The following is a 27,873-nucleotide window of genomic DNA, read 5'->3' as shown; positions in this document are numbered from 1 at the left end:
AGCCTATGACCTAACACCACAACCTCAGCTAAACCATGACACCCAAGTTCCACATCCACTCTTTTCTTCAAGACCTATAGTGATGGCATCTCCACCATCATCTTAGTCACCTCCACCATCATCTTAGTCACCTCCACCATCATCTCAGTCACCTCCACCATCATCTTAGTCACCTCCACCATCATCTCAGTCACCTCCACCATCATCTTAGTCACCTCCACCATCACAGACTAATTGAATACATCCAGAAGTGTTTCATTACCATTCACTTGGTATCATTTTAGTACCTAAAACTTTACTCACCCTGGCTTGCACCATTTTATTTTCCTTTTAACTATCAGTAATGCTGTTATAAAAACAGGATCCAAGACAACATCTTCAGCTGGACTGAAAAGCACAAGTTTTGGTCATCTTATTATTGGTTCAATATTAGTAAATGAAATTTAAAAACCATGAATATATCCACACACTATTTAATGAATATCCCACTTTGAGCAGTCCTAAGGAAGGATGTTGACTTGCTGGAACGAGTCCAGAGAAGAGCAACAAAGTTGGTGAGGGGTTTGGAACACAAGCCCTATGAGGAGAGGCTGAGGGAGCTGGGGTTGCTCAGCCTGGAGAAGAGGAGACTCAGGGGTGACCTTATCACTCTCTACAACTACCTGAAGGGAGGTTGTAGACAGGCGGATGATGGTATCTTCTCCCAGGCACCCAGTACCAGAACAAGAGGACACAGTCTCAGGCTGCGCCAGGGGAGATTCAGGTTGGATGTTAGGAAGAAGTTCTATACAGAAAGAGTGATTGCGCTATGGAATGGGCTGCCCGGGGAGGTGGTGGAGTTGCCATCATTGAAGGTGTTCAGAAGGAGACTTGATGGGGTACTTGGTGCCATGGGTTAGCTGTTTGGATGCGGGGAGGTGGTGGAGTTGCCATCATTGAAGGTGTTCAGAAGGAGACTTGATGGAGTGCTTGGTGCCATGGGTTAGCTGTTTGGGTGGGTTGGATTGGTTGATGGGTTGGACACGATGATCTTGAAGGTCTCTTCCAACCTGGTTTGGTTTATTCTAAAGATTTATTCTAAAGGTTTATTCTAAGTGGTTGAAAGTAATTCCAGATACACAGGGTAAGATTTGAGGGATTTTAAAATATAGATTAGCCTATTAAATCTTGAATTTATCTTAATGAATTGCATTTGGATTAAAAAGGTCTTGTAGTAATTTATTTCTGCCTTATATTTCAGCTTTGGTCTTAAATCTGTCATAATGCTACTGCGAAGAAAAATAGTTTAAGATGGATAGAGATGGGAGAGTAGGAGAGAAAATCAAAGCGTAAAAGCAATGCACACTCTTCCTATTAAAACCCTGTGGCCCCCTGATGTGACTATCACTTCAGTAGTACACAGCAGTGTCACGTTGAGTTTCTTGAAGGCTTAGATCTTTTGGCTTCTAAAATAGTAACAAATAACCCAAACCAACACTTTCCTGAATCACCATACCAGGCTGAAGCAATCCATTCAGGGTGGCAGATTTTTCAAGGGATTTTGTGTGTATGGCAGTAGAAAAAGGATGTGGCATCTGAATCACTAATATACATCTGGTAAAAAGGTTCCTTCATTGGCCATGTGCACTGTTTAAAAGTAAACACACAAAGAATCTGACAATTTTAATCTTCTGTTTATCTGAGCAACTGGACACTTATTCCTTATACTTAGAAAGAGATTTCCTGTCAGCTTTCATGAATTTCTCTCTTGACCCCGAGCAGCGAGAGCAGCAGCCTGAGATATATTGCAAAGCCAACTGTTTAAAGTTTATATCAATATACACATGGGACAAAGGTAATTTATTCAGTCAAGGAAGAACCCCCTGCTATATTTAATCATGCTCAAGTACATAGGAAAGTGGCCTTATGGCTGTTGTTTCTCCCTGCGTTTTCAACTCAGCTATTGAGAAGCCCTTTTCTTCTCATGAAACACCTTAAACCTAAAGCCTAATTAAAGTAGTAAAACACCATTAAACCTGGTGAGCAGACTTACCTCCAGCCACTACACTTTGCAATTAGATTTTGGGTGAGGGTAGAGGAAATCAATGTTATGTTCACCCCTTAATGAGAACATAAACACTTCCACATTAAAAGATTATGTTGTTAAAATTCCCACAAGTAGGTGAGGGATTCACTACACTTGTGAAAGAACAAAACATAAAGCAAGCAAGCAGTGGAAAAGAAAAACCTCTTTGCCTCATATAAAAAAGGTATTTTCCTTTCTCCCATAATCTCACAAAGTGCTGTAAGAGGACGGAACAAAACTCTGTGTGTGTGTGATTAAAGTAACGTGGTCAGGGCAAAACTCTGAGAGTCAATTTGCCTCTTTTCAGAACCACAGGAACCAGGCTTTTTTTCTGTATATAGATACAACAGATAATAAAGCCTTAAGTGCATGACAAAGAACTTCAAATACAGCCTTCGGCTACTTTTGCTTATCAGATTAACAATAAATAAAAACATGGATGTCATGGCTGAGGCCAATGGGAATTCATCACCTCGGGTCATTTGAGAGCTTGGCTGACTGTATTCTCTGCACAAAGAGAGCAAATGTATATTTGGGTGTGGTTTCAAAGTAGAAGCAAAAGTGATATAGCTGTGGGAAATATTCTGCACAGCAATACAGACAGTCACCTCTTCAAACATCCCTGTAGTGAGGGTTTTGGTGAAAAAACCTTCCCTCCCTCGCAAGATTCAAGTATTGTGCAAAATAAGAAATTGGCTTCTCCTTCCAGCTACACAATTTGTGCAGGTGCCTGGGGGTACTGGTCAATAGTAGGCTGAACATGAGCCAGCCATGTGCCCAGGTGGCCAAGAAGGTCAATGGCATCCTGGCCTGTATTAGGAACACTGTGGCCAGCAGGAGCAGGGAGGTCATTCTGCCCTTGTACTAAGCACTGGTTAGGCCACACTGTGTCCAGTTCTGGGCCCCTCAATTTAAGGAGGATATTGAGACACTTGAGCTTGTCCAGAGAAGGTCAACAAGGCTGGTGAGAGGCCTTGAGCACAAGCCCTACAAGGAGAGGCTGAGTGAGCTGGGGTTGTTTAGCCTGGAGAAGACAAGGCACAGGGGAGACCTTTTTGCTGTTTACAACTACCTGAAGGGAGGTTGGAGCCAGGTGGGGGCTGGTCTCTTCTTCCAGGCAACCAGCACCAGAACAAGCAGACACAGTCTCAAGCTGCACCAGGGGAGGTTTAGGCTGGATGTTAGCAATAAATTCTTCACAGAGAGAGTGATTTGCCATTGGAATGGGCTGCCCAGGGAGGTGGTGGAGTCGCCATCAAAGGAGGTGTTTAGGAGGAGATAGGATAGAATAGAATAGAATAGAATAGAATAGAATAGAATAGAATAGAATAGAATAGAATAGAATAGAATAGAATAGAATAGAATAGAATAGAATAGAATAGAATAGAATAGAATTAGAGTAGAGTAGAGTAGAGTAGAGTAGAGTAGAATAGAATAGAATAGAATAGAATAGAATAGAATAGAATAGAATAGAATAGAATAGAATAGAATAGAATAGAATAGAATAGAATAGACCAGACCAGACCAGACCAGACCAGACCAGGTTGGAAGAGGACTTTGATGGAGTGTTTGGTACCATGGTTTAGTTGATTAGGTGGTGTTGGATGGTAGGTTGGACACGACGATCTCGAAGGTCTATTCCAACCTGTCCTATTCTATTCTATTCTATTCTATTCTATTCTATTCTATTCTATTCTATTCTATTCTATTCTATTCTATTCTGAATGACTCTCAAGTTTCTCTTCCAATTCCCTACTTGGGACTAGCAAGTCATTCCTCTGTGATCACTGGCCTTACTCACATCTGCTTTTGAATTCTCTTTGATGCACTTTGGTTTAAATCCAAATGAAGTATTTTTGCTTTTCATGGAGGAAATTGGATATTTTCATTCCTTCAGACATATTAGTTTTAAAAACATATAAAGTCAATTTCAAAAGTATCCCTTGAGTGGGAATAACATCTCTATGTGGTCTAGGTTTTCTTGTTATTTCTTGGAGGGGTAGGATGTAGGGTGTTTGGGTTCTTAGGTCTAACTTAAACATGGCAAACATGAAGTTTCTTAAGAGCTTTAGAGGTAACAATTTGAATTCACTTTTTCTGGCAGAGAAGTTTTGGTCTTCTGAGAACACCCTCTGTCACCTTATAGGTGACAAATAGAGAAATCAGCCTGGTTTCACAGATAAGCAGCACTTGGAATTAAAGAAAACCAAAGCCTACTGCTCTTCTTTTCCTTCCACAGCTGCATAACCTTGCGTAGGATTCCTTAACTCAAGTGTCCCCACTTCGCTTCCTGCTTTCTGTCCCATTTAGTTACACACTTTGGCACCTTCTTTTACAGCATGTTGGAACAATTCTGAGGTCAATGGAGGCTTGTCCAGGAAAATGTCAACAGAGCACTGTGATGAGTTGCTCCCTGAGTACCAAAAAACTTGCAGGTGCTTGTGGATTTTTGATTTCTCTCTCAAAAACTACATCTCCCTCCTTCATCTGCCCTGGGGAAACACCTTCCACACAATGCTTCCAGTTTCTTCAACATAGAGTTAGTCCTCCTGCAGTAATCAGCATCTTGAAACTGGCCAACAGTGGAGAAATTACTGGAAAACAGGCTCTGAACAGGGATCACAGTATCTCCCAAGGTGTTCCTTTCAAAGGAAACTCAGCTAGTCAAAGCAACAGCAAACACTATAATAAAGGTGACAAAGAACAAAATTCAGATTGAGCAGATTAAGCATTGCCATGCAAGGCACTCTAGGATTTTGCTCTTTTTTGGATCACATGCTCTCAACAGTCTAAATCACTTGTGGAACATATACCAGAAAATAATGAGGGGGAAATTACCATTTGGGTTTCTACTACAGCAGCATTTGAAAATTGCTAATTTCTTCAAAAGAACATTTCAGTTTTGACAAATAGGTATTCCTCACAGATGTGCATTTAGAATAGAATACAATAGAATTAACCATGTTGGAAAAGACCTTTGAGATCATCAAGTCCAACCTATCACCCAACAGCATCTAATCAACTAAACCATGGCACCAAGTGCCTCATAAAGTTTCTTCCTAAACACCTCCAGTGATGGTGACTCCACCACCTCCCTAGGCAGCCCATTCCAATGGCCAATCACTCTTTCTTCAAAGAACTTCTTCCTAACATCCAGCCTAAACCTCCCCTGGTGCAGCTTGAGACTGTGTCCTCTTGTTCTGGTGCTGGCTCCTGGAAGAAGAGACCAAGCTCCACCTGGCTACAACCTCCCTTCAGGTAGGTGTAGAGAGCAATGAGGTCTCCCCTGAGCCTCCTCTTCTCCAGGCTAAGCAACCCCAGCTCCCTCAGTCTCTCCTCATAAGGCTGTGCTCCAAACCCCTCCCCAGCTTCTCTGGACACGTTCCAGCATCTCAACATCTTTCCCAAACTGAGGGCCCTGGAACTGGACACAGTACTCAAGGTGTGGCCTAACCAGTGCTGTGTACAGGGGCACAATGACCTCCCTGCTCCTGCTGGCCACACTGTTCCTGATCCAGGCTAGGATGCCATTGGCCTTCTTGGCCACCTGGGCACACTGCTGGCTCATGTTCAGTTTACTGTCGACTGGTACCCCCAGGTCCCTTTCTGCCTGACCACTCTCCAGCCACTCTGACCCCAGCCTGTAGCACTGCATAGGGTTGTTGTGGCCAATGTGTAGAAGCTGCCACTTAGATGTGTTAAATCTCATGCCGATTTCTTCCAGTTCCATTTGTGAACAGAAAGTGCTGTTGACAGTGCTGCTGAATATCATCCCATTTGCAAGACTGGTGTAAATAAAACCTTATGGTAAGGAAGGTAGTTCTAAGTTCAAAAGGAAAATTTTCATCCCCTATGATTTCACTAAATTGAGTGGGTTTATATTAAATCAATAACCCAATTAAAATTAAGAGAGAAGAGAAAGACTCCAGCAAAATTATTTGAAGCTCTGATTGTTCAAACTAGTCCAAATCTCTTCACCCTTGGGAGCTGCAATACAAGAAGGAAGTCTCTTGAGTGTGTTAATTATTTAAAAGGGAAGCAACACAGTGGCTGGCCTTTTGCAAATAATCAATCTTTCAAAAAGTGTCAGGTGTCTCCAAAACTTTTGACAGGCTGGCAGTCTGTAGCTCCTACTCTTGAGCACTAATACCAGGATTTTGTCTGGACCCTGGAGGAACTCACCACCTATACCAACAGATCCTAAAAACAACCTGTCTGGCTCACTGAAAATGTAATGCAGAAGCTAAATTAGAATCACAGACCTCTTATTTGCTAAATTAAAGCAGAGAAACAAAACTTACATAAACATTAGAAGCATGTGTGTGTGTGTATATGTATATATATATATAGAATAGAATAAACCAGGTTGGAAGAGACCTTCAAGATCATCGTGTCCAACCTATCATCCAACACCACCTAATCAACTAACCCATGTAACCAAGCACCCTGTCAAGTCTCCTCCTGAACACCTCCAGTGACGGTGACTCCACCACCTCCCCGGGCAGTCCATTCCAATGGGCAATCACTCTCTCTGTATAAAACTTCCTCCTGACCTCCAGCCTGAACTTCCCCTGGCGCAGCCTGAGACTGTGTCCTCTTGTTCTGGTGCTGGCTGCCTGGGAGAAGAGACCAACCTCTGCCTGTTTACAACCCCCCTTCAGGTAGTTGTAGAGAGCAATAAGGTCACCCCTCAGTCTCCTCCTCTCCAGGCTAAGCAGCCCCAGATCCCTCAGTCTCTCCTCATAGGGCTTGTGTTCCAAGCCCCTCACCAACTTCGTTGCCCTTCTCTGGACTCGTTCCAGCAAGTCAACATCCTTCCTAAACTGAGGGGCCCAGAACTGGACACAGTACTCGAGGTGTGGCCTAACCAGTGCAGTGTACAGGGGCAGAATGACCTCCCTGCTCCTGCTGGCCACACTGTTCTTAATGCAGGCCAGGATGCCATTGGCCCTCCTGGCCACCTGGGCACACTGCAGGCTCATGTTCATCCTACCATCAACCAGCACCCCAAGGTCCATCTCTGCCTGGCTGCTCTCCAGCCACTCTGACCCCAGCCTGTAGCACTGCATGGGGTTGTTGTGGCCAGTGTGCAGAACCTGGCACTTGGATGTGTTCAATCTCATGCCGTTGGACTCTGCCCATCTGTCCAGCCTGTCGAGGTCTCTCTGCAGAGCCTCTCTACCCTCTAGCACCTGGATGCATTCCTGTGCAGACTACCTTAAGCAATCCTGCTTTGGCAGAGGTGTAGGACTCAATGATCTCTGGAGGTCCAAGCCCTAATGTACAGTGATACTGTGATATATATGAATGCAGACACAAATACAAATAGATATATGTACAGGTAGATATGTATTGACAGCTGTAAATTATAGACATTTACAGAGCTGTGTGTTTACTGCCACCTACAAGTCTATTTTACAGTCTAAATTTAGAGAATTTTCTTCCTTTCCTTCAGAAAAAAAAAAGAAAAAAAGAAAAAAAGGCAGCATCTGGTTTGTATTTTTCAAGGCTATTCCAAAATACCTTCCTCTTGCATGCATCTGCCACTTCAGTATGCAAGAATAAAAACATACAATCAGCAGGAAAATTCCTGTAGAGTCTGTTTGTAAACAAAAAGTTCCCATCTCCAAAACGGTCGACCTTGTTAGCACTTGGGGGTGGTGAGAAACTTTTCAGCGCTCCTTATTTTACCAATACTGTGGATATATAGCTACATGTAATTTTTGGGGTTATTTCAGTTATAGAAGTCATTCTCAATGGAATGGAATGGAATGGAATGGAATGGAATGGAATGGAATGGAATGGAATGGAATGGAATGGAATGGAATGGAATGGAATGGAATGGAATTAATCAGGTTGGAAAAGACCTTTGAAATCATCAAGTCCAACCTTCTCAGGATCTCAGGTAGTGATAGGACTAGGGGGAATGGAATGAAGCTGGAGGTGGGGAGATTCAGGCTAGATGTGAGGAGGAGGTTCTTCACCATGAGAGTGGTGAAACCCTGGAATGGGTTGTCCAGGGAGGTGGTCGAGGCCCCGTTGCTGGGGGTGTTTAAGAGCAGGCTGGATGAGGCTCTGTCCAGCCTGATCTAGTGTGGGGTGTCCCTGCCCATGGCAGGGGGGTTGGAACTAGATGATCCTTGTGGTCCCTTCCAACCCTGAATGATACTATGATACTATGAAACCTGTCACCCAACACCATCTAATCAACTAAACCATGGCACCAAGCACCCCATCCAGTCTCTTCCCAAACACCTCCAGTGATGGTGACTCCACCACCTCCCTGGGCAGCCCTTTCCAATGGCCAATGACTCTCTGTATAGAACTTCTTCCGAACATCCAGCCTAAACCTCCCCTGGTGCAGCTTGAGACTGTGTCCTCTTGTTCTGGTGCTGGTTGCCTGGGAGAAAAGACCAACCCCTACCTGGCTACAACCTCCCTTCAGGTAGCTGTAGAAGGCAATAAGGTCTCCCCTGAGCCTCCTCTTCTCCAGACTAAGCAACCCCAGCTCCCTCAGCCTCTCCTCATATTGAAAATAAGTACACAAAACTTCCCTATAAAGGATTTTTTTTTTTCAAATCTTATTAAAGTTTCAGAAAAAAAAATAGGTTTTCCTCTGGTTTTTGGTGGTTGTTTGTTTTGTGGAAAATGTGAACTTTTTGTCCTGAAATACAATCTAGAGACAAATCTATTAAAGATATCAATGACTATCAATCGAGAACTAATTATCAATCCTGAATTAATCTGTTGAAAAAGAATAAAAAGATATATGTGAAGTGTAAGTGAGGAGTGGGTACAGGAAAAAATGACATTAAGCCAGCATTCACATGATGAAATCAGAATGCTGACACCAGACCCCTCCAAGCTCAAATTGCCCCAGGCTTACTGAAAAATCTTTCTTGCAAGTCATAGTTTCATAGTTTCATAGTTTCATTCAGGGTTGGAAGGGACCACAAGGATCATCTAGTTCCAACCCCCCTGCCATGGGCAGGGACACCCCACACTAGATCAGGCTGGCCAGAGCCTCATCCAGCCTGCTCTTAAACACCCCCAGGGACGGGGCCTCGACCACCTCCCTGGACAACCCATTCCAGGGTTTCACCACTCTCATGGTGAAGAACCTCCTCCTCACATCCAGCCTGAATCTCCCCACCTCCAGCTTCATTCCATTCCCCCTAGTCCTAAGTCAGTTGAAACATTTTCCTTTATCAGTGCTCTCAACTCTGAGAGGCCCTGACATGCTCTCTACAACTACCCGAAGGGAGGTTGTAGCCAGGTGAAGGTCAGTGTGTTCTCCCAGGCAACCAGCACCAGAGCAAGAGGACACAGTCTCAAGCTGTGCCAGGGGAAGTTTAGGCTCGAGGTGAGGAGAAAGTTCTTCACAGAGAGAGTTGTTAGCCATTGGAATGTGCTGCCCAGGGAGGTGGTGGAGTCACCGTCCCTGGAGGTGTTCAAATAGGTATTGGATGTGGCACTTGAAGCCATGGTTTATTAGTCATGAGGTGTTGGGTGACAGGTTGGACTTGATGATCTTTGAGGTCTGTGGTGAAGGCACATTATGCCCCGATACTGAATCTTGTCCCAGCATGTGGGCAAGTTCCCCCTCCCTCTAGGAGGGAGACAAAAGCCAAGGCATTAGCCAGGCTTGCACGCACCCAGCGCATGCAGCGCTTGTGCTTACACCAAGTATGGGCATAATTCTAGCTTCACGCTTTCTATAGGCTGAAGCCAGTTGTTTATGAGAGTGCCCATTGGTCAAGCCCAGCCTCGAGGAATCTATAAGTATCACCCCAGTTGGTGAACACGTTGCCCCCTCATTTACTTTGTCTCTGTCCTTGCTCGAGAGAGTAACTCTCGAGCTGCAGCCTTTGCCATTGAGCTTATTGTTGTTAGCTTCTGTTATACATGCACGCATACTGGAAGCCTCTGCATTGTTGAAGAAGCCCAGAGGGAGGACCTTCGCTGAGCCTGAGGAGCTCAGCATTGCTACAACCAGTCGTGCCGATCGGAAGAGCCCATCGTGCCACCAGAGGACTGGACCAACCCCCGCGGGTAAGATCTGCCCAGTTGCCGGGGAGAAGGGACTTGATCAATACCGAGTGCCGCTCTGAGCCCTGTGAATTCCAGGGAAAACCAGAACATTGTTCGTGCTTGTATTGCACCGGACCCGGGACCACTACGAGAGTCCTGTTGTTCCTTTAAGCTCGGTAAAGAGAATCCGCCGCCTAACGCAGCCGCATTCTCTCCCTGAGGCTGTTTGCATCAGCCCCGAGAACCGCCGTGGTTGGGCCGACCCCCGTAGCTTCGCCTGCTTCCGTCGTTCGAGCCCACCTACCGGCCACCGTCGTCCCGCCCTGCCGTGCGAGCCGACTTCTGAGGGCCGATCCCACGGACCGACCCCGACCAGGACCGATCCCTGTTGTCTGAAGGGGATTGAATATTGTCCACGTGCTTTCCACCCACTAGCACTCAGTTCAAAGTATCCGCGTCTAGCAGAGTAAGCGCTGACGCATAGAAAGATTATAATATTGCTGTATATAGCCAGAAGCCGCCCGCGTCCCGCCGAGTCTCCATCTAGTGGCCAAGCGGCAGAACTGCACCCTTCGTTACATAAATATAGAAAGGGTTTATAGATAGTTCAATTACGTTATAATCATAACACTAAGCCAGTTGTGGAATGTATTTCACGAACGTGCACTAGAACATGTATATAAGTTGGTGATTCATCGGTTATTAATAGTTTGGTAATTAATAAAATAATATTTTTTCATAATTCATATTTCATATTAATAAATTTAATAACCTCTTCCCCACAATATGGCGCAGCGAGCAGGGTGCACAGCTGTGAAATATTTCCATAACTTGGGATACAAAATTACAGCCCCAGACTTGGAATGGGCAAAATTAAATTGTAAAAATATAGATGGCATTTTCGCAAAGCTAAGCGAACCCAGCAGCGAACACGCTGTCCTGATGGCATCTTGTATTATACAGATGCAGGAGGAAATTAAATTCTTTGACAAAAAGGTTTCCCAATTGGAAAGGGAACTGGCGAAGTCAGAGGCACAAAGCCAGAGACTTCATGATTTATTTGAGCTGCACATAAAAGAGACCATGTCTGTCTTCAAGTCTCAATGGCAATCACATGCTACCTATGAAGTAGCCAGGGCACATGACCCACGAGAGCCAGGCTCTCCTATTCTGTTTGTTCCAGCTGACAAGCAGGAGCTAGCTGATTTTGATTCAGCAGCTGCTCAGCATCAGCGCATGAGCAATGTTAGCTCACCCACACCAGACAGGTCAGCAGCTACAGCACCGGTGCAGCAAGCCAAGCCAGGCTCCACATCACCGGATGATAGCAATGAAGCCACCAGCTTCAACCAGGAACGAATCCCCAAGAAGAAGGTGAGATTCAACTTAGCATCATTAGATGACTCCAAAGCCAGCAGCGGACCGAGTTTCCCACAGCATGGCAGACCAAGGGATAACCAGGGAAACAGAAGCTCCTGCAATAAGGTAGCCAAGCTGAGTCGACAACAGCTTGCACAGCATCCCAGCAAGAGAGCTTACTGCGATCCCAGAGACACACTGAGCACCACATCAGACTCAGATTCTGGATGTGAGTCTAGCTCACAGCATCACCGCAAACTGCGGAAAAGCCAAGCTGCTATAGAAGCCAATGAGGCTGAACCCCGCAGCATCCTGAAAGCAAAGCTCCAGGAAAAGACCTCCAAAAGGGAGAGTTCCAGAAGGGACCACAGACCCAGCAAGGAGGGACACCGGCAAAAGGTATATACTGCCAGCCGTAAAGTGATACCGCATGGCCAGAGAAGGGAAGAGCAACGCTTTCAAGCATCCTCTTCCACCAACCCAGGCAGACATGAATACTGCACTGGAAGACAACGCTCACAAGGTTCCTGCAACCCCAGTAGAGGGAAAGAAAACATGCAGAGTGACAGGGAATGCTCTAATTCACGAGATTCACCTGACTCACTAGATCCATGGTGTTGGGTACTCCTCAAAATGGAATGTCCCGAGGAAGTTGTATTTGGCTTGGAACCAAGGATGAGAAAGAAAGTAGCAAAAACGGTACTCACTAAATTGATAGAGGAAGCAGTGGAAAGAGATTATTCCTCATTTCAATACTGAGGAAGTCCTGTCATAGTGACAGAGCCCATCCTATCAAGGGGGTGGGAAATTGACAAACTCCATAGACACTTTGATAGCTTCAGTGTCATATGGGAATCAAACCCCATCACTCAGTCAAGGGGGTGGTGGGAGATAATTGAGAGTACCAATGTTGATTTCAGAACAAACATTTGTTCCACACTGCTAAGGCAGCACGGTCTGTTAAGAGTACAGTTTAAAGTTTGTATAATGTTCATGTAGTGCTAAGGTATTGTAAGTCACTATATTTGAAAATGTAATCTACCAAACAGGTATGATATAGTTTAAGCTATATGGGATAAACCTTGTTAAGGGTAATCCATACTCGAGGCTTATACATGCCCATGGGCAAGGGGGTGGTAATGTGGTGAAGGCACATTATGCCCCGATACTGAATCTTGTCCCAGCATGTGGGCAAGTTCCCCCTCCCTCTAGGAGGGAGACAAAAGCCAAGGCATTAGCCAGGCTTGCACGCACCCAGCGCATGCAGCGCTTGTGCTTACACCAAGTATGGGCATAATTCTAGCTTCACGCTTTCTATAGGCTGAAGCCAGTTGTTTATGAGAGTGCCCATTGGTCAAGCCCAGCCTCGAGGAATCTATAAGTATCACCCCAGTTGGTGAACACGTTGCCCCCTCATTTACTTTGTCTCTGTCCTTGCTCGAGAGAGTAACTCTCGAGCTGCAGCCTTTGCCATTGAGCTTATTGTTGTTAGCTTCTGTTATACATGCACGCATACTGGAAGCCTCTGCATTGTTGAAGAAGCCCAGAGGGAGGACCTTCGCTGAGCCTGAGGAGCTCAGCATTGCTACAACCAGTCGTGCCGATCGGAAGAGCCCATCGTGCCACCAGAGGACTGGACCAACCCCCGCGGGTAAGATCTGCCCAGTTGCCGGGGAGAAGGGACTTGATCAATACCGAGTGCCGCTCTGAGCCCTGTGAATTCCAGGGAAAACCAGAACATTGTTCGTGCTTGTATTGCACCGGACCCGGGACCACTACGAGAGTCCTGTTGTTCCTTTAAGCTCGGTAAAGAGAATCCGCCGCCTAACGCAGCCGCATTCTCTCCCTGAGGCTGTTTGCATCAGCCCCGAGAACCGCCGTGGTTGGGCCGACCCCCGTAGCTTCGCCTGCTTCCGTCGTTCGAGCCCACCTACCGGCCACCGTCGTCCCGCCCTGCCGTGCGAGCCGACTTCTGAGGGCCGATCCCACGGACCGACCCCGACCAGGACCGATCCCTGTTGTCTGAAGGGGATTGAATATTGTCCACGTGCTTTCCACCCACTAGCACTCAGTTCAAAGTATCCGCGTCTAGCAGAGTAAGCGCTGACGCATAGAAAGATTATAATATTGCTGTATATAGCCAGAAGCCGCCCGCGTCCCGCCGAGTCTCCATCTAGTGGCCAAGCGGCAGAACTGCACCCTTCGTTACATAAATATAGAAAGGGTTTATAGATAGTTCAATTACGTTATAATCATAACACTAAGCCAGTTGTGGAATGTATTTCACGAACGTGCACTAGAACATGTATATAAGTTGGTGATTCATCGGTTATTAATAGTTTGGTAATTAATAAAATAATATTTTTTCATAATTCATATTTCATATTAATAAATTTAATAACCTCTTCCCCACAGGTCTTTTCCAACCTTACTGATTCTATGATGTTGGGCAATCAACTTCAGACTGTAATTATCATCCACCAAAAGTCCTCCAGAGGGGGAAAATCTCACTCAGCCAGGGTGAACCACTCAGCAGCAGTGACTTTCGCACACTCCACATTAGCCCTCTCAGGTCTGGCGTGCTGCATCCTGCAGCATTGTACCACTGCAGAGCCACAGACAGCGTTTAACACAATTATCACAGCACAGTATTAGTCAGGGTTGGAAGGGACCACAAGGATCATCTAGTTCCAACCCCCCTGCCATGGGCAGGGACACCCCACACTAGATCAGGCTGGACAGAGCCTCATCCAGCCTGCTCTTAAACACCTCCAGGGATGGCGCCCCAACCACCTCCCTGGACAACCCATTCCAGGGCTTCACCGCTCTCATGGTGAAGATCTTCCTCCTCACATCCAGCCTGAATCTCCCCACCTCCAGCTTCATTCCATTGCTCCTGAAGTTGAAGTTGCATAATACTGCATACTTACTTAACAGAGCATGCGTTACCTGCTCCAGTATAACACAGGACACAAGGTACAAATTGTAGTTAATTTCCCACAGTTCCTATTCAGGATTAAGTAATAAACTGAACAATAATAATTAGAAACATTTATCAGGGCTATCAGCACTACCTACATATACGTCATCATATACAGAGGTAACACCTGTCAACTACTCTGGCTAAAGTCCTATATTAGTGGTTACTTTTCCCTACAAAGCTTCACAGAAGTTCCATTTCAAAGCTTAAAACACAAAACAAATACAGTGCACAGCTCAAAGGCTGGAAGCAACACACAGTTGTGGATTTTCTGATTATTTTCCCTATTTTTTTTTTTTTTAAGTCCTGGCCAAGTTTTAATGGCCTCTCACACATGAATGGTTATGAAAGCACTACAATGAGCTGAGCTGATAAGCTGATCTCATCGGAATTAACTGCATGTGATTGCTGCTTTGAAAAGCTGGCCTAAAGAGGCAGAATTGAAAGCAATCTCACAAGTCACTGGTACCACTTGCCTCAGCTATAAGTAAAGCACAGATGGTGAGAAAAGTTAATTAAGAGACATATTTGTTTGAGGGTCTGAAATTTCCACCTTCTCTTCTCCAAAGAAGCCAAGCCACAGTGAAAATGTGGTTTGCATTTGTGGCCTAAGAAGTTCATGTTTTTGAGGTTCTTTTCTTGTAGATGGAGGCAATAGATAAACAGCATAAATTATTTATGTCAGCAGTTAGCACATGGATTTGTAGTTGATCACTAAGGTGATCAACTTAAGGTGATCAACTTAAGGTGATTGCACCTTTTAGCTACAATATCTTGTCAATCAAAAATATTCCTTTCTCCACAATTCTTCATATAGTTTCCTCCTCCCTGGCACAGCTTTTCTTTTTATGCTATCACTGACACCCAGCAACAGAGGTGTCACCTTTTCATTCTTTCTTTAATCACTGCCTCTTTCATTTGCTCCCTCACTTCATAAGGAACATATCCTGGTCTCCAAACTGGTGACACATGGGTTTGATGGGTGGACCACTAGATGGATAAGGAACTGGCTTGATGGCCGCACCCAAAGAGTGGCTGTCAAGGGCTCCATGTCCCAGTGGAGGCCAGGGACAAGCGGAGTCCCTCAGGGATCAGTCCTGGGACCTGTCTTGTTCAACATCTTTGTGGGTGCCATGGACAGTGGCATTGAGTGCACCCTCAGCAAGTTTGCTGATGACACCAAGCTGTGTGGTGCAGCAGACATGCTGGAGGGAAGGGAGGCCATCCAGAGGGACCTTGACAGGCTGGAGAGGTGGGCACAAGCCAACCTCATGAAGTTCAATAAGAGCAAGTGCAGGGTCCTGCATCTGGGTCGAGGCAATCCCAGGCACAAATACAGGCTGGGCAGTGACTGGCTGGAAAGTAGCCCTGAGGAGAGAGACTTGGCGGTGCTGGTGGACAGAAAGCTCAACATGAGCTCTCAATGTGCACTTGCAGCCCGCAAAGCCAATCAGATCCTGGGCTGCAGCAGGAGAAGTGTGGCTAGCAGGTCGAGGGAGGTGATCCTCCCCCTCTACTCAGCCCTGCTGAGACCCCACCTGGAGTACTGTGTCCAGTTCTGGAGCCCCTATTACAAGAGGGATGTGGAGGTGCTGGAACGTGTCCAGAGAAGGGCCACAAGGATGATCAGAGGGCTGGAGCACCTCTCCTATGAGGACAGACTGAAGGAGTTGGGGCTGTTCAGTCTGCAGAAGAGAAGGCTCCCAGGTGACCTCATTGTGGCCTTCCAGTATCTGAAGGGGGCCTACAGGAAGGCTGGGGAAGGACTTCTCAGGATCTCAGGTAGTGATAGGACTAGGGGGAATGGAATGAAGCTGGAGGTGGGGAGATTCAGACTGGATATGAGGAGGAGGTTCTTCACCATGAGAGTGGTGAGACCCTGGAATGGGTTGTCCAGGGAGGTGGTTGAGGCCCCGTCCCTGGGGATGTTTAAGAGCAGGCTGGATAAGGGTGTCCCTGCCCATGGCAGGGGGGTTGGAACTAGATGATCCTTGTGGTCCCTTCCAACCCTGAATGAAACTATGAAACTATGAAACTATGATATCATCAATTACATAAAAAAAAAAAAAGCTTCTGGTGATAAACCTTTTTTCTTTTCCTGCTGGATAGAAATTCCCTTTCCCCTCTCTCTCCAGCCCACACTTGATATTTCCCCAGATTAACTAACGGGCTTCTGAAGCCAGGGCTACAAGTGTTCTCTGAAAAGTCATCACCAGCTTTAGAGGATCAAAATGCATACTTTACACTTCATATGCTGAAAGACTGTGACCAAAGTGTCACATAGCAGACGTTTTCCTCAACGGTCCTTCAACACTGCATGAGTCTTTGGATCCAATTCAATTTTCTTTTAAACCTGTGTCAATTATAGTGACAATGGCCAGTAGCACCAAAGAAATACTGGCTGCAGAATGGTAGGGATCAATCTCACATGAAAGGCCCTTGATGGCAAGAATGGATTCATGTTATGGACAGAGAAAATTGGCATTTCAGGACTTCAAGTCAAATTGAGAGGTTCTTAGAGAGACATTACCAATTCATGCCTACTGTACTGTTTATTTCCTTTCCCATCATTGCTGATTATGAGGATCTTCACGTGTAAAAGGAAGTTTCTTCATCTCTAATCACATCAGCTCTATTCCATGAATCCACAACCCACTGTTTGTGACAGTACAAAAAGAATCAGACAGGAGAATCAAGACAAATCAGAAAGTGACAGCTTCTGTTTAAACAGCTATCTTGGAAATTAGTGATGATAAAAGACAGTGTTATACTGCATAATCATTTAGCTCTTACCATGGTCTCATTTGTTAAAAAGAGGTACAACAGAATTACTCACTGGAGAGATCTTGGTATTTAAAAAAATAAACTGGAATGCTGAACAGTTCTACTTATATTTCTAGAGAAATAAAGACCTGGTTTGAATAGAACACCAATGCTACATGTATTGAACACTTCCTGGATTTAAGCAAAGCTGCTACTTTGGCCTTCCATTGTCTGAAGGGGGCCTACAGGAAGGCTGGGGAGGGACTTCTCAAGATCTCAGGTAGTGATAGGACTAGGGGGAATGGAATGAAGCTGGAGGTGGGGAGATTCAGGCTGGATGTGAGGAGGAGGTTCTTCACCATGAGAGTGGTGAAACCCTGGAATGGGTTGTCCGGGGAGGTGGTTGAGACCCCGTCTCAAGCGTATGGAAGCGTTTAAGAGCAGGCTGGATGAGGCTCTGTCCAGCCTGATCTAGTGTGGGGTGTTCCTGCCCATGGCAGGGGGGTTGGAACTAGATGATCCTTGTGGTCCCTTCCAACCCTGACTGATACTATGATACTTAAAACATTACCTTTGCATTTTAGTGTCGGTCACATCATCTATGGTCTATCTCAAGAACCTGGCATGTATCAATATATTGCATCTGTCAGTTTTATTTCTGTGCTCTACCACCAATTTTGAGCAGGATATTACACTCACAAGGATGTGTTCCCTAACTAGTTTTACATTTCAGATGGTAGGAGCACATCAGAAGACTAAGAGACTGACACTCAAGATGAGCCTAGCATTGAGAAAGTTCCTACATCAAGGATGCTAGCCAAAACCAGGATCTGTGTACATTAATATTCATAAAAATAAGTAATAATTAAAGCATTGTATATATGTACACATATCTATACATATAAATCAATAACTGTCTCACATTCTCAGGTGGTCCCTAAATGTGTTAGCTAATCACATCAAAATGGCAGCTTTTCTAATGTTACAAATGTATACAAAAGAAGTTGTTCAAAAAGTCAAGCAAAGAGAGCTCAGTACAGATGTCATTTCAATTGTGTGGCAGTGGTCAAACCAGTCAGTTTACACAAAGCACTACAGCTGTGCTTGATGGGGTGCTTGGTGCCATGGTTTAGTCGATTAGATGGTGTTGGATGATGGGTTGGACATGATGATCTTGAAGGTCTCTTCCAACCTGTTCTGCTCCATTCCATTCCATTCCATTCCATTCCATTCCATTCCATTCCATTCCATTCCATTCCATTCCATTCCATTCCATTCCATTCCATTCCATTCCATTCCATTCCATTCCTGCAGTCCCACAATTCTGTCATCAGCAATGAGTGAGTTACCTGCCACTGGAAATTCTTCAGCCACATCGTGCTGACAATTCACTAGAGCCTTCCACTGGTGTTGCCCACACTGGCAACCTTGAACTTTTTCTGCTTTTCTATCCAAGGACTGTCAGCAGGAAAGTGTAAAAGGGAGCTATAGCTCCTTTTACTGAGTCTTAAGATGCCTAACATGAACAATTTGGGGATCCTACTAGGGCTCAGAGAATTGAGTGAAAGAAGGCCAGCAGTATCTCAAATAGCTCTGTGTGACTTAAGTTCTGCTTTGCACATTCTCACTAACACCACCATTTCAGAAGCAATTATGTGTTAAAAGAAGCTAGCAGAAAGAAGTGTGGGGACAGGCTGTTGGAATGGGGACAGAAGTACTGCTCAGCAAACTGATTGTCTGATCCACATATGACATCTCAGATATAACAGCTTGTAAACATTATCTGTAGAGCTCCAAATAATAACTTTACAGATTTAACCAATCATGCTTTGAAGGCTGTCACTGATCTAGTGGAGCATGACCAAATCCTGTTAGAGAGCAGAATAGATTCTGGCATAATGTCTTACATATGCTGAGTTACATATCTAGATAAGGAATGCAAAGACATCACACGTGCTACAGGCATGCACATGAAGTAACTAATACATCTAAATTCATCATCCCAAGGGACTGTGAGGGGGGGCTGAGGGAGCTGAGGTTGGTTAGCCTAGAGAAAAGGAGGCTCAGGGAAGACCTATTGCTCTCTACATCTACCTGAAGTGAGGTAGTAGCCAGGTGGGGGTTGGTCTCTTCTCCCAGGCAACCAGCACCAGAACGAGGGGACACAGTCTCAGGCTGTGGCAGGGGAAGTTTAGACTTGAGGTGAGGAGAAAGTTCTTCCCAGAAAGAGTGATTGGCCACGTGAATGTGCTGCCCAGGGAGTCACTGTCCCTGGAAGTGTTCAAGAGGGGACTGGATGTGGCACTTGAAGCTATGGTTTAGTTAGTCATGAGGTGTGGGGCGATAGGTTAGACTTAATGATCTCTGAGGTCTTTTCCAACCTTATTGATTCTATGAAAGAGCACCATATTGCCAAATTCCTTCCCATAACTGAGCATGGTATTTATCTGCCACTGCAAGATGAATATTCAAGACAGACATAAGAGACAGTTTTAACTGCAGAAGTCAAAAGCAGATGAGATCTGTGTTGTGTTTGCCCACTTTACACATGCACTTCTGACAAATTACAGCTCAGTCTAAGTAGTAATTTGCTAGAGAGAATTTACTGGACAAGGTTTCCTAAGATCTGCTGAAAATCTATCATCTTCCCAGCAAGATGCAGAGAAAAGGAAACTGAGACTTTGAGACACTGGAAAAAGCATGGGAAGCAAACCTCCACAAAAAGTGCTCAAAGAATTGTTCCTATTTTGCCCACTGGGGATAATCAGAAGTACTTTGGTTAATTTTCATTTTCCTTCTTCCCTTCCTGGTGTGAAGAAAGTTCAAGAGAAAGTTCACGACAAAAGCATATGTTAGATGGCTAGGTGTCTCCTCCTATTCTGAGCACTACATGCTGCACTTTTCTGTCTTCAAGCCTCTGCATGTGAATGCCAGGGGACCTTCTAGACCCTAATATCAAAAGCAAGTCATCATATAGTTTGCAAGGGCCTATCACTCATATTAGTATCACAGATCCTGCAGGGCATCCTACTTCCCAGTGTAGCTAGGAGAAATTAGCATTTGTTGTTCAAGAATTGCATTACACTGCTGACTAGGATGATATGCAGTCTTTTTTTCCCTTAGATAACTCCACAAACTGAAAAATTACTCTGTTTAAACAAAATTCCTTTTCTTTTATTTCCCAGTGTGAAAGGACTGCTTTTAATCAACTACAGCACTATGGATGAGAGATGCAGAGTATGCTCTCAGACAAAATAAAACCCTCACCTTTGGCTCAGAACTATTTCCCAGGAACAGTCATAAGGATCTCTTAACAGTGCCCTTTGTATGATATTTTTCCTTTCATTTAGGAAAAATAAAAGAAAATAGAGGATTCTTATTTTTTTAGTTACAGTTGGCCCAATTATCACAAATCTTTTTTGCCCCCTTCAGCTTTTCTCCAAACAGTAGAGAAATCCAAAGCTTTTCACTTGGCTCTTCCTCCAGGGACTAATAAACCTTTAAGTACTTCAAGGCCAGATCCAACTCCCTGACATTTGTCTGCCCTGAACTTGCAAAGTACTTGTAAGTTTGTTAGCCTCCGAAGTGTCAAGAAACTACAATGATCTTTAGACATATTTCATGTGGGAGTTTTGCAGAAAGAGCTTCATACAGCAATAAAACCTACAGCTTGTTCTGGCAAACCTGTGTCAGATGAGGGCAGATAAAATCCTCTGAAGTACAGTAGAGATCCAGTTGAGCATGTTACATTGGGAAGATTCATGAATAAAGGAGCTCCTCTGTATCTTGCTTTTATTGTTGTCATTTGCCATAAAAGTGTTGGCTTGAGCCCAGATTAAACAAATCTATGTTAGAAACAGGAACCAGACTTACTCTAATGTTAATATATGCCCTGCAACTCAAGCAAATATTAAGGCATTGCTTTTTTTCTTTGAAACTTGACCCTCATCTGATGCTGCAGGAGGGAGGAGCTGAGTTTGCTGGAGTTTGCGTGGGCATCTCTTATGGCCTCAGCCTTGGAAGGTGCAAAAGTAGGGAAGGTATGTGAAAGTGTGTGATCCCAATGGTAGGCACTGCAATGGCAACTTACCTGTTGCTGCTTCTTACCACCAGCCTAGGAAATCAGCCTGGTGACCTGCTGCAGGGCTCCTCAGATGAGCATGGAGCCAAGAAATGTGCCTTTGAACCCAGAGACACTGAGGGCAGGACTAATGAAACAGTTTAGTTATTTATCTTGTTTTGGGCATTTCTCATCTGAATGAATGTTTATGCAACACCAGCTATTCTGAAATCTCTATTTTCTAGCAGTCAGCTAAAGCAGCTTCCAGACTGAAGTATTGTTTCCAATGACTCCATTATGGTGCTCAGTGAAAAGAAACGATGTAAAGATACAAGAATTCCAGTTGAGGTACCGTCAAGTTTGCCTAAGCAAAGGGAAAAACACCTAAAAAAGACTCCTGTGCCTTGACTGATATTTTTGTTCACATGGGTACCAAGATGCCATGATTTTTACATCATTTTACAAAAGCATTCTTCTTGTATGCTCTTATGCTCAGTAGAGTCAAAGCCTGACTCACAGAGAGGGTAGCCTTTGCTCTAAATGATCAATGTTAAGGAGCAGTTAGTAACTTCTTTCCCTCACAACAGTTTTTATCATAGTATCATATCATAGTATCATTCAGGGTTGGAAAGGACCACAAGGATCATCTAGTTCCAACCCCCCTGCCATGGGCAGGGACACCCCACACTAGATCAGGCTGGCCAGAACCTCATCCAGCCTGGGCTTAAACACCCCCAGGGACGGGGCGTTTTCCAAGGCAGTCTAACGGAATTGTGCAAACAGCAGAATGCATAAAGAGATTAATTTGGAGACCTTGCCACCTCAGAAAAGAGTTAATATGTTACCAATGTATTCTCTCCTTTATTTCTACTAGCCTACTTATGCTTGAGACAATTCCTAACCCAAACTTCCGGCCACAGCTCTGTTGGCAGGGAAGATAAGGTAGCAGATCTAAATCAAATCAGAAAGATCTTGCAATGAGATTGCACAGCACAAATTCCCATGCAGTAAAAGCTGCACTCTCCCCTACATTCCTACTGGAATTAACTACAGGATGGCAAAAATTCAATACAATAAACATGACAGGATGTTAAAATAGTATATCCTTTAAGAAGTTCTAACAATATTCAAAGCTAAGTTCAAACACAAACATTAGCACAACAGAGCGTGGAGGGGGAAAAAGGAAGATTGCTTATGCTAGCAATGTCTTCCCCATTTAACTCTCAGAGTATTTCAAAACCAGAAGCTAAAAGAATGAAAGGACTCTGCTATAAGCAGTCTGCTACATCAATATGACAAAAAAAAACCAACCCACCATCAGCTTTCAGTTGTGACCCTATCATGGTTATCAAATTAAAACACACAACAACAGCAAGCCCCTTACCCCATTCTTTTTGGCCACCAGCTCATGAAAACTAGTAACAACTTTTCATGTTCACTACTGATCACACTGGTGATAAAGTAGTGAATTTTAACAAATCTAATGATGAGAAGAGATGCCTTCCTTCACTAACTCACCCACAGAATTGAAAAGTTCTGAAACAAAGAACAACTCATTCAGTTAACAGACTCGCTAGAAACAGAAAAGAGGTCATCAATAGTACTGCTTTTCAGCACTCACCCCAGACACTAAAAACCATGCCCACAACAGTAACTTCATGCAAGGAGAGGACTGCTAAGTGTACAAAAATGTAGGCACTTCTACTGAGCCATAAACACTTCACATTTATTTACATCTTACTCTATTTTCTAGAGTTATGGTTAGTACACATGACCTGTGCTGACTGCTGCAGTGTGCCGAACTGACTGACCTAAAAGCCTCTCCGCTTCCCAGGGAACCACACGGGTCACTCAGGTAACTGCAGAAAAGGTTATCATTACTTACAGCAGGATGTCCAGCGCAGTAGGTGTAGCTAGCATGAGACTGGTAGTGCAAGCTTGCTCTTGGAAAGGTGTATGTATTCCAAGCAGGTTGGCTGCTGTTCCACTGGGAGCTGAAGCCAGGGCTCATGGTCACTCTTGATTTACTGTTTTGGTATGTTCTCACCGTGGAGCTGGACTATCAGAAAAGAAAGAAATGCAATGTAAAAATAGCCTTTAGAGCAGAACACAAACAATGCAGCTATGTGTCATCATTGTGTATATAAATACTGCCACACAGTCTGGAACAAACTCAAATGTTTCCTGAACGGAACTGGGAAAAGCAAAACAAAATGATACCTTCAAAGGCATCATTGAAAGAGCTATGTCACTGTAATGCCCAGAAGACAGACTGATGACCGTTAGACTTTGGGCTGGGATATGAATTAACAAGGGCAACAGATAAGTTTTCCAGATAAGGGGATGTTCTGAAAATGAGTAGTGGGTGCAATCCTGCACAACAATAAGAGTTAAAACTCCCATGTTTATTTATTATAATGAATCAAAGGGCATTTATTGAGCTCCTGATCAGCTGTGTTCATTTTGCAGTAAATGGGCCAATATTGAGGCATCTTTCTCTTGTAAACCCATCCAGTGGCTAGGTAAGGCAAAGATGTAAACTACCCTTGTATTTCAAATACGTAGCCTTCTGAACAGGCTTTGAAACTTCACAACACTTTAAATTTATTTAAAAAGCAGAAGAGAAAAAGCAAACTACAAAACCTGAAATTAATTTTTAAAGAAGTTAATTTTCATAGTATCAGTCAGGGTTGGAAGGGACCACAAGGATCATCTAGTTCCAAGCCCCCTGCCATGGGCAGGGACACCCCACATTAGATCAGGCTGGACAGAGCCTCGTCCAGCCTGCTCTTAAACACCCCCACGGATGGGGCCCCAACCACCTCCCTGGACAATTCATTCCAGGGCTTCACTACTCTCATGGTGAAGAACTTCCTCCTCACATCCAGCCTGAATCTCCCCACCTCCAGCTTCATTCAATTCCCCCTAGTCCTATCACTACCTGATTTCCTGAGAAGTCCCTCCCCAGCCTTCTTGTAGGTCCCATTCAGATCCTGGAAGGCCACAATGAGGTCACCTCGGAGCCTCCTCTTCTCCAGACTGAGCAGTCCCAACTCCCTCAATCTGTCCTCACAGGAGAGGTGCTCCAGCCCTCTGCTCATCCCTGTGGCCCTTCTCTGGACACGCTCCAGCACGTCCATGTCCCTCTTGTAATAGGGGCTCCAGAACTGGACACAGTACTCCAGGTGGGGTCTCACCAGAGCTGAGTAGAAGGGGAGAATCACCTCCCTTAATTTAATAGTTTCATCTGACACTGGATGTGAAATTCACTTTCATCCTTTCTGTCTTTCTCTCATTGTACTTTATTCTAACTGCAGTTATCTGCTTCAGTCCTTGTTTCTGGGGGGAAAATAATATTCCTAGTAAATACTTGCAGTGATAAGGGTGGTTTATTAGGGCAGTAAAAAAACACCCTCCATTTTCAAACAGACTAGAACATGCATTAAAGATAGATGCATTTTTAGCAGGTATTTAGGCTGGTCTTCAAAGGCATGCAAATGCACTTTTCCCTCCATATCTTGTTAAAGGTTTACATTTGCTTGCTTGCTTGCTTTTTATTGGCAGAGGTTCTTAATATCCCATGCAAATTTCTGCCAACTAATTGTAAATATTGCAAATTACTTTTTAAGCATTAAATTCACAGTAACCTCACAAGCAATACAGTGAAAGCTTGAAAAATATAAACACAAAATATGTGTCTTAGAAATCCTTATAAATGCCCCTGTTAGTAAATTGACACTATCCATTTCAAAACTAATACTCAGGAATGACCCTTCATTAATTCTTGCTCTCAAAGACAGCTTTTCTACGTGATACACCAGCACCAGAACAAGAGGACACAGTCTCAGGCGGTGCCAGGGGAGGTTTAGGCTGGATGTCAGGAAGAAATTCTTCCCAGAAAGAGAGATTGGCCATTGGAATGTGCTGCCCAGGGAGGTGGTGGAGTCACCATCACGGGCAGTGTTTAGGAAGAGACTGGATGGGGGTGCTGGGGCCATGGTTTAGTTGCTTAGATGGTGTTGGGTGTTAGGTTGGACTTGATGATCTCAAAGGTCTTTTCCAACCTGGCTAAATCTATGCTATTCTATTCTATGACAGGGTGCTTGGTTGCATGGTTTAGTTGATTAGATAGTGTTGGATGATGGGTTGGACACGATGATCTCAAAGGTCCCTTCCAACCTGGTCTGGTCTATTCTATGCTATTTTATTCACCATCAATATGGACCACCATTGAACAAGGCGTTTCACGTGGTCCAAGACCATCCTCACCCTGAAGTGTTTGCAAGACAAAGGCCTTCCAGTATCTGAAGGGGGCCTACAGGAAGGCTGGGGAAGGACTTCTCAGGATCTCAGGTAGTGATAGGACTAGGGGGAATGGAATGAAGCTGGAGGTGGGGAGATTCAGGCTAGATGTGAGAAGGAGGTTCTTCACCATGAGAGTGGTGAGACCCTGGAATGGGTTGTCCAGGGAGGTGGTCGAGGCCTCGTCCCTGGGGGTGTTTAAGAGCAGGCTGGATGAGGCTATGGCCAGCCTGATCTAGTGTGGGGTGTCCCTGCCCATGGCAGGGGGGTTGGAACTAGATGATCCTTGTGGTCCCTTCCAACCCTGAATGAAACTATGAAACTATGAAACTATGAGAAGGTCAGGGAAAGGATGAAAGAGCAGAGTCTGATGCTGAAGGAGAGAAAACAGCTTAGTAAACACGGCTTTAGTTATCATTTCAGTGTTTCAGCTCAGTTTCATTGGAAGAGGATTAGTGAAACAGGAGGAAAAGGCGATGGAGAGAAGACATATGAAAAGATTTCCAGGACACATTCTAGCTGTAAAAATATATACCTTGTATAATCTTTCCAGTTTTGAATGGGGTATTTAGATAAGCTGGTTGTAGAAACGACAGAGCACACTGGCATGGGCTGAACATGCCATCTTTATTTCATTTAATTTGCAAAAGTTTAAGTGCACAAAGTTTGCCTCAGTTATCAATTGCTGTATAAACTTTAAGTTCAAGAAAAGGCCAAATGACTTCCTGCATGTGTTTATTTCCTCTGCTGCCGATTAGGAAGCCTGAAAAGAACAGTTTCAGCTCACCAGTTCTCAATATCTCAAGAGATTCGCCTCCCGCCCCCACCTCTAAGCAAAGGATTCCTGCGGTGTGGTTTCTAAAGATTTCACTTACAACTAGCTGAACACAAAGCCTATGAATGAACCCTAAAACCCACACTAAACTCTCATTAGTCACTGTGTGTGACAAGTGGTTACTTTGTCCTTAAAAAAGGCTTTAGGGGGGAAAAAAAAATCTGCCCCTACAGTTAGAGGGACTTACCTGAAATAAATCTTTTTGTATGAATTTAAACCATGACAAATCAAAGGAAAAAGGTTATGGCTATGGCCAGAAATAAACTGAAGGGGGTTAATGTGGGGATTTTTTTTTCTTCTTCCTTTTCTTTTTTTTGCCTTCCCCTTTCACCCTCTTTCCCCAAGGAGCAGAAACTGCGTTTTCTTTCCTTTGACATATTACTTATCTTTCAGATCGCTCTCTTTCCGGGCCTTGGTAGACTTGTTTCTACATGAGAGACGAAGGCTAGGCTTTGTTTTGGTCAGATCAAGCAGGTTTTTAACCATAAGGTATATACCATGTATATTTCTCCCCTTTATAAGCATTAGGTATTCAGGTGTGGCTGCTTGTTTCCTCCTCATGAGTACATCCCCAGCCGGTGTGTGAATACTGAGCTGCTGTATCCTAACAATAGCTTCCTATTATTTCTGATGTGTCTGCATTGTATGGACCAGTGGAAAAAAAACTGTGGCTGATGGGATGTGATGATACATTTTCAGCTGTGATAATTGTTTACTGATTATTTTCACTGTGGCAGCGAACTCTGCTATAGTAAGGAGAGATGCTGTTAGCGCCTTAGACATGCACACAATACCTGTTCCTGTATTAGAACAAGGCAACAATAAGTCAGCTTTTAAAACAGGCTGCCTCAGATGCTGAACAACCTTCTGCCTGTTGAAGTAAGTTTTGTTTAATGCTTGTATGCCACACAAAATGCCTTCTCGTATCTGCCACAGTGCCGGAGATATGGTTCACCCCTGGAACTGAATCCAGGCACAGAGATGAGCCCTACTGCCCCTATCTGCTCCACCACCCTGCTTACCACCTCATGAGAGGAGCACTAAAAACAGTGAGCCATTCAGACCAGGCATCCTACCCATGCAGATAGTTTGGGATGCAGAGATGGGAAGAAAGACCTCACATATCCCACTCAGAATCTCACTCAGGATGGTGAGCAGCCATGCAAAGAGAGGCCTCTACACTAAACAGCTTTGGAGCAGGGCTACTATTTCTGACCCGATAAGAGCTTCTCTTTTCTGCTGGCTTACCCTGGTGAAAAAAGCACAAAACCTATCAAAAGTCAATACACCAAGACAATCCCAGAAAAATTGACCTGGAATAGTGTGGTCAGTAGGAGCAGGGAAGTCATTCTTCCCCTCTACTCAGCACTGGTTAGGCCACACCTTGAGTACTGTGTCCAGTTCTGGGCCTCTCAGTTTAGGATAGATGTTGAGTTTCTGGAACGTGTCCAGAGAAGGGCAACGAAGTTAGTGAGGGG

The 27,873-nt window shown here is 44.5% G+C and overlaps 1 protein-coding gene across 10 annotated transcripts in view; it reads right to left on the bottom strand.

The window, feature by feature from the left end:
- The window catches only part of RBMS3 (RNA binding motif single stranded interacting protein 3), a 929,122-nt gene that overhangs the window by 575,047 nt on the left and 326,202 nt on the right, over window positions 1-27,873 (bottom strand). For 9 of the 10 annotated variants that reach the window (XM_068152893.1, XM_068152894.1, XM_068152892.1 and 6 more), the window contains one exon: window positions 23,144-23,317. In XM_068152893.1, coding sequence (XP_068008994.1) covers window positions 23,144-23,317 — 174 coding nt within the window. The remainder of the gene's footprint in view (window positions 1-23,143; window positions 23,318-27,873) is intronic. The other variant, XM_068152903.1, reaches the window with a different exon arrangement.

This window comes from Melanerpes formicivorus, unplaced genomic scaffold, assembly GCF_026170545.1.
Source record: "Melanerpes formicivorus ecotype bairdi unplaced genomic scaffold, bMelFor1.0.p_v2 SCAF_24, whole genome shotgun sequence".
NCBI classification, from domain to species: Eukaryota; Metazoa; Chordata; class Aves; order Piciformes; family Picidae; genus Melanerpes; species Melanerpes formicivorus.
The sequence above is the reverse complement of the archived record's forward strand: the minus strand, read 5'-3'. Positions and strand labels throughout refer to the sequence as shown.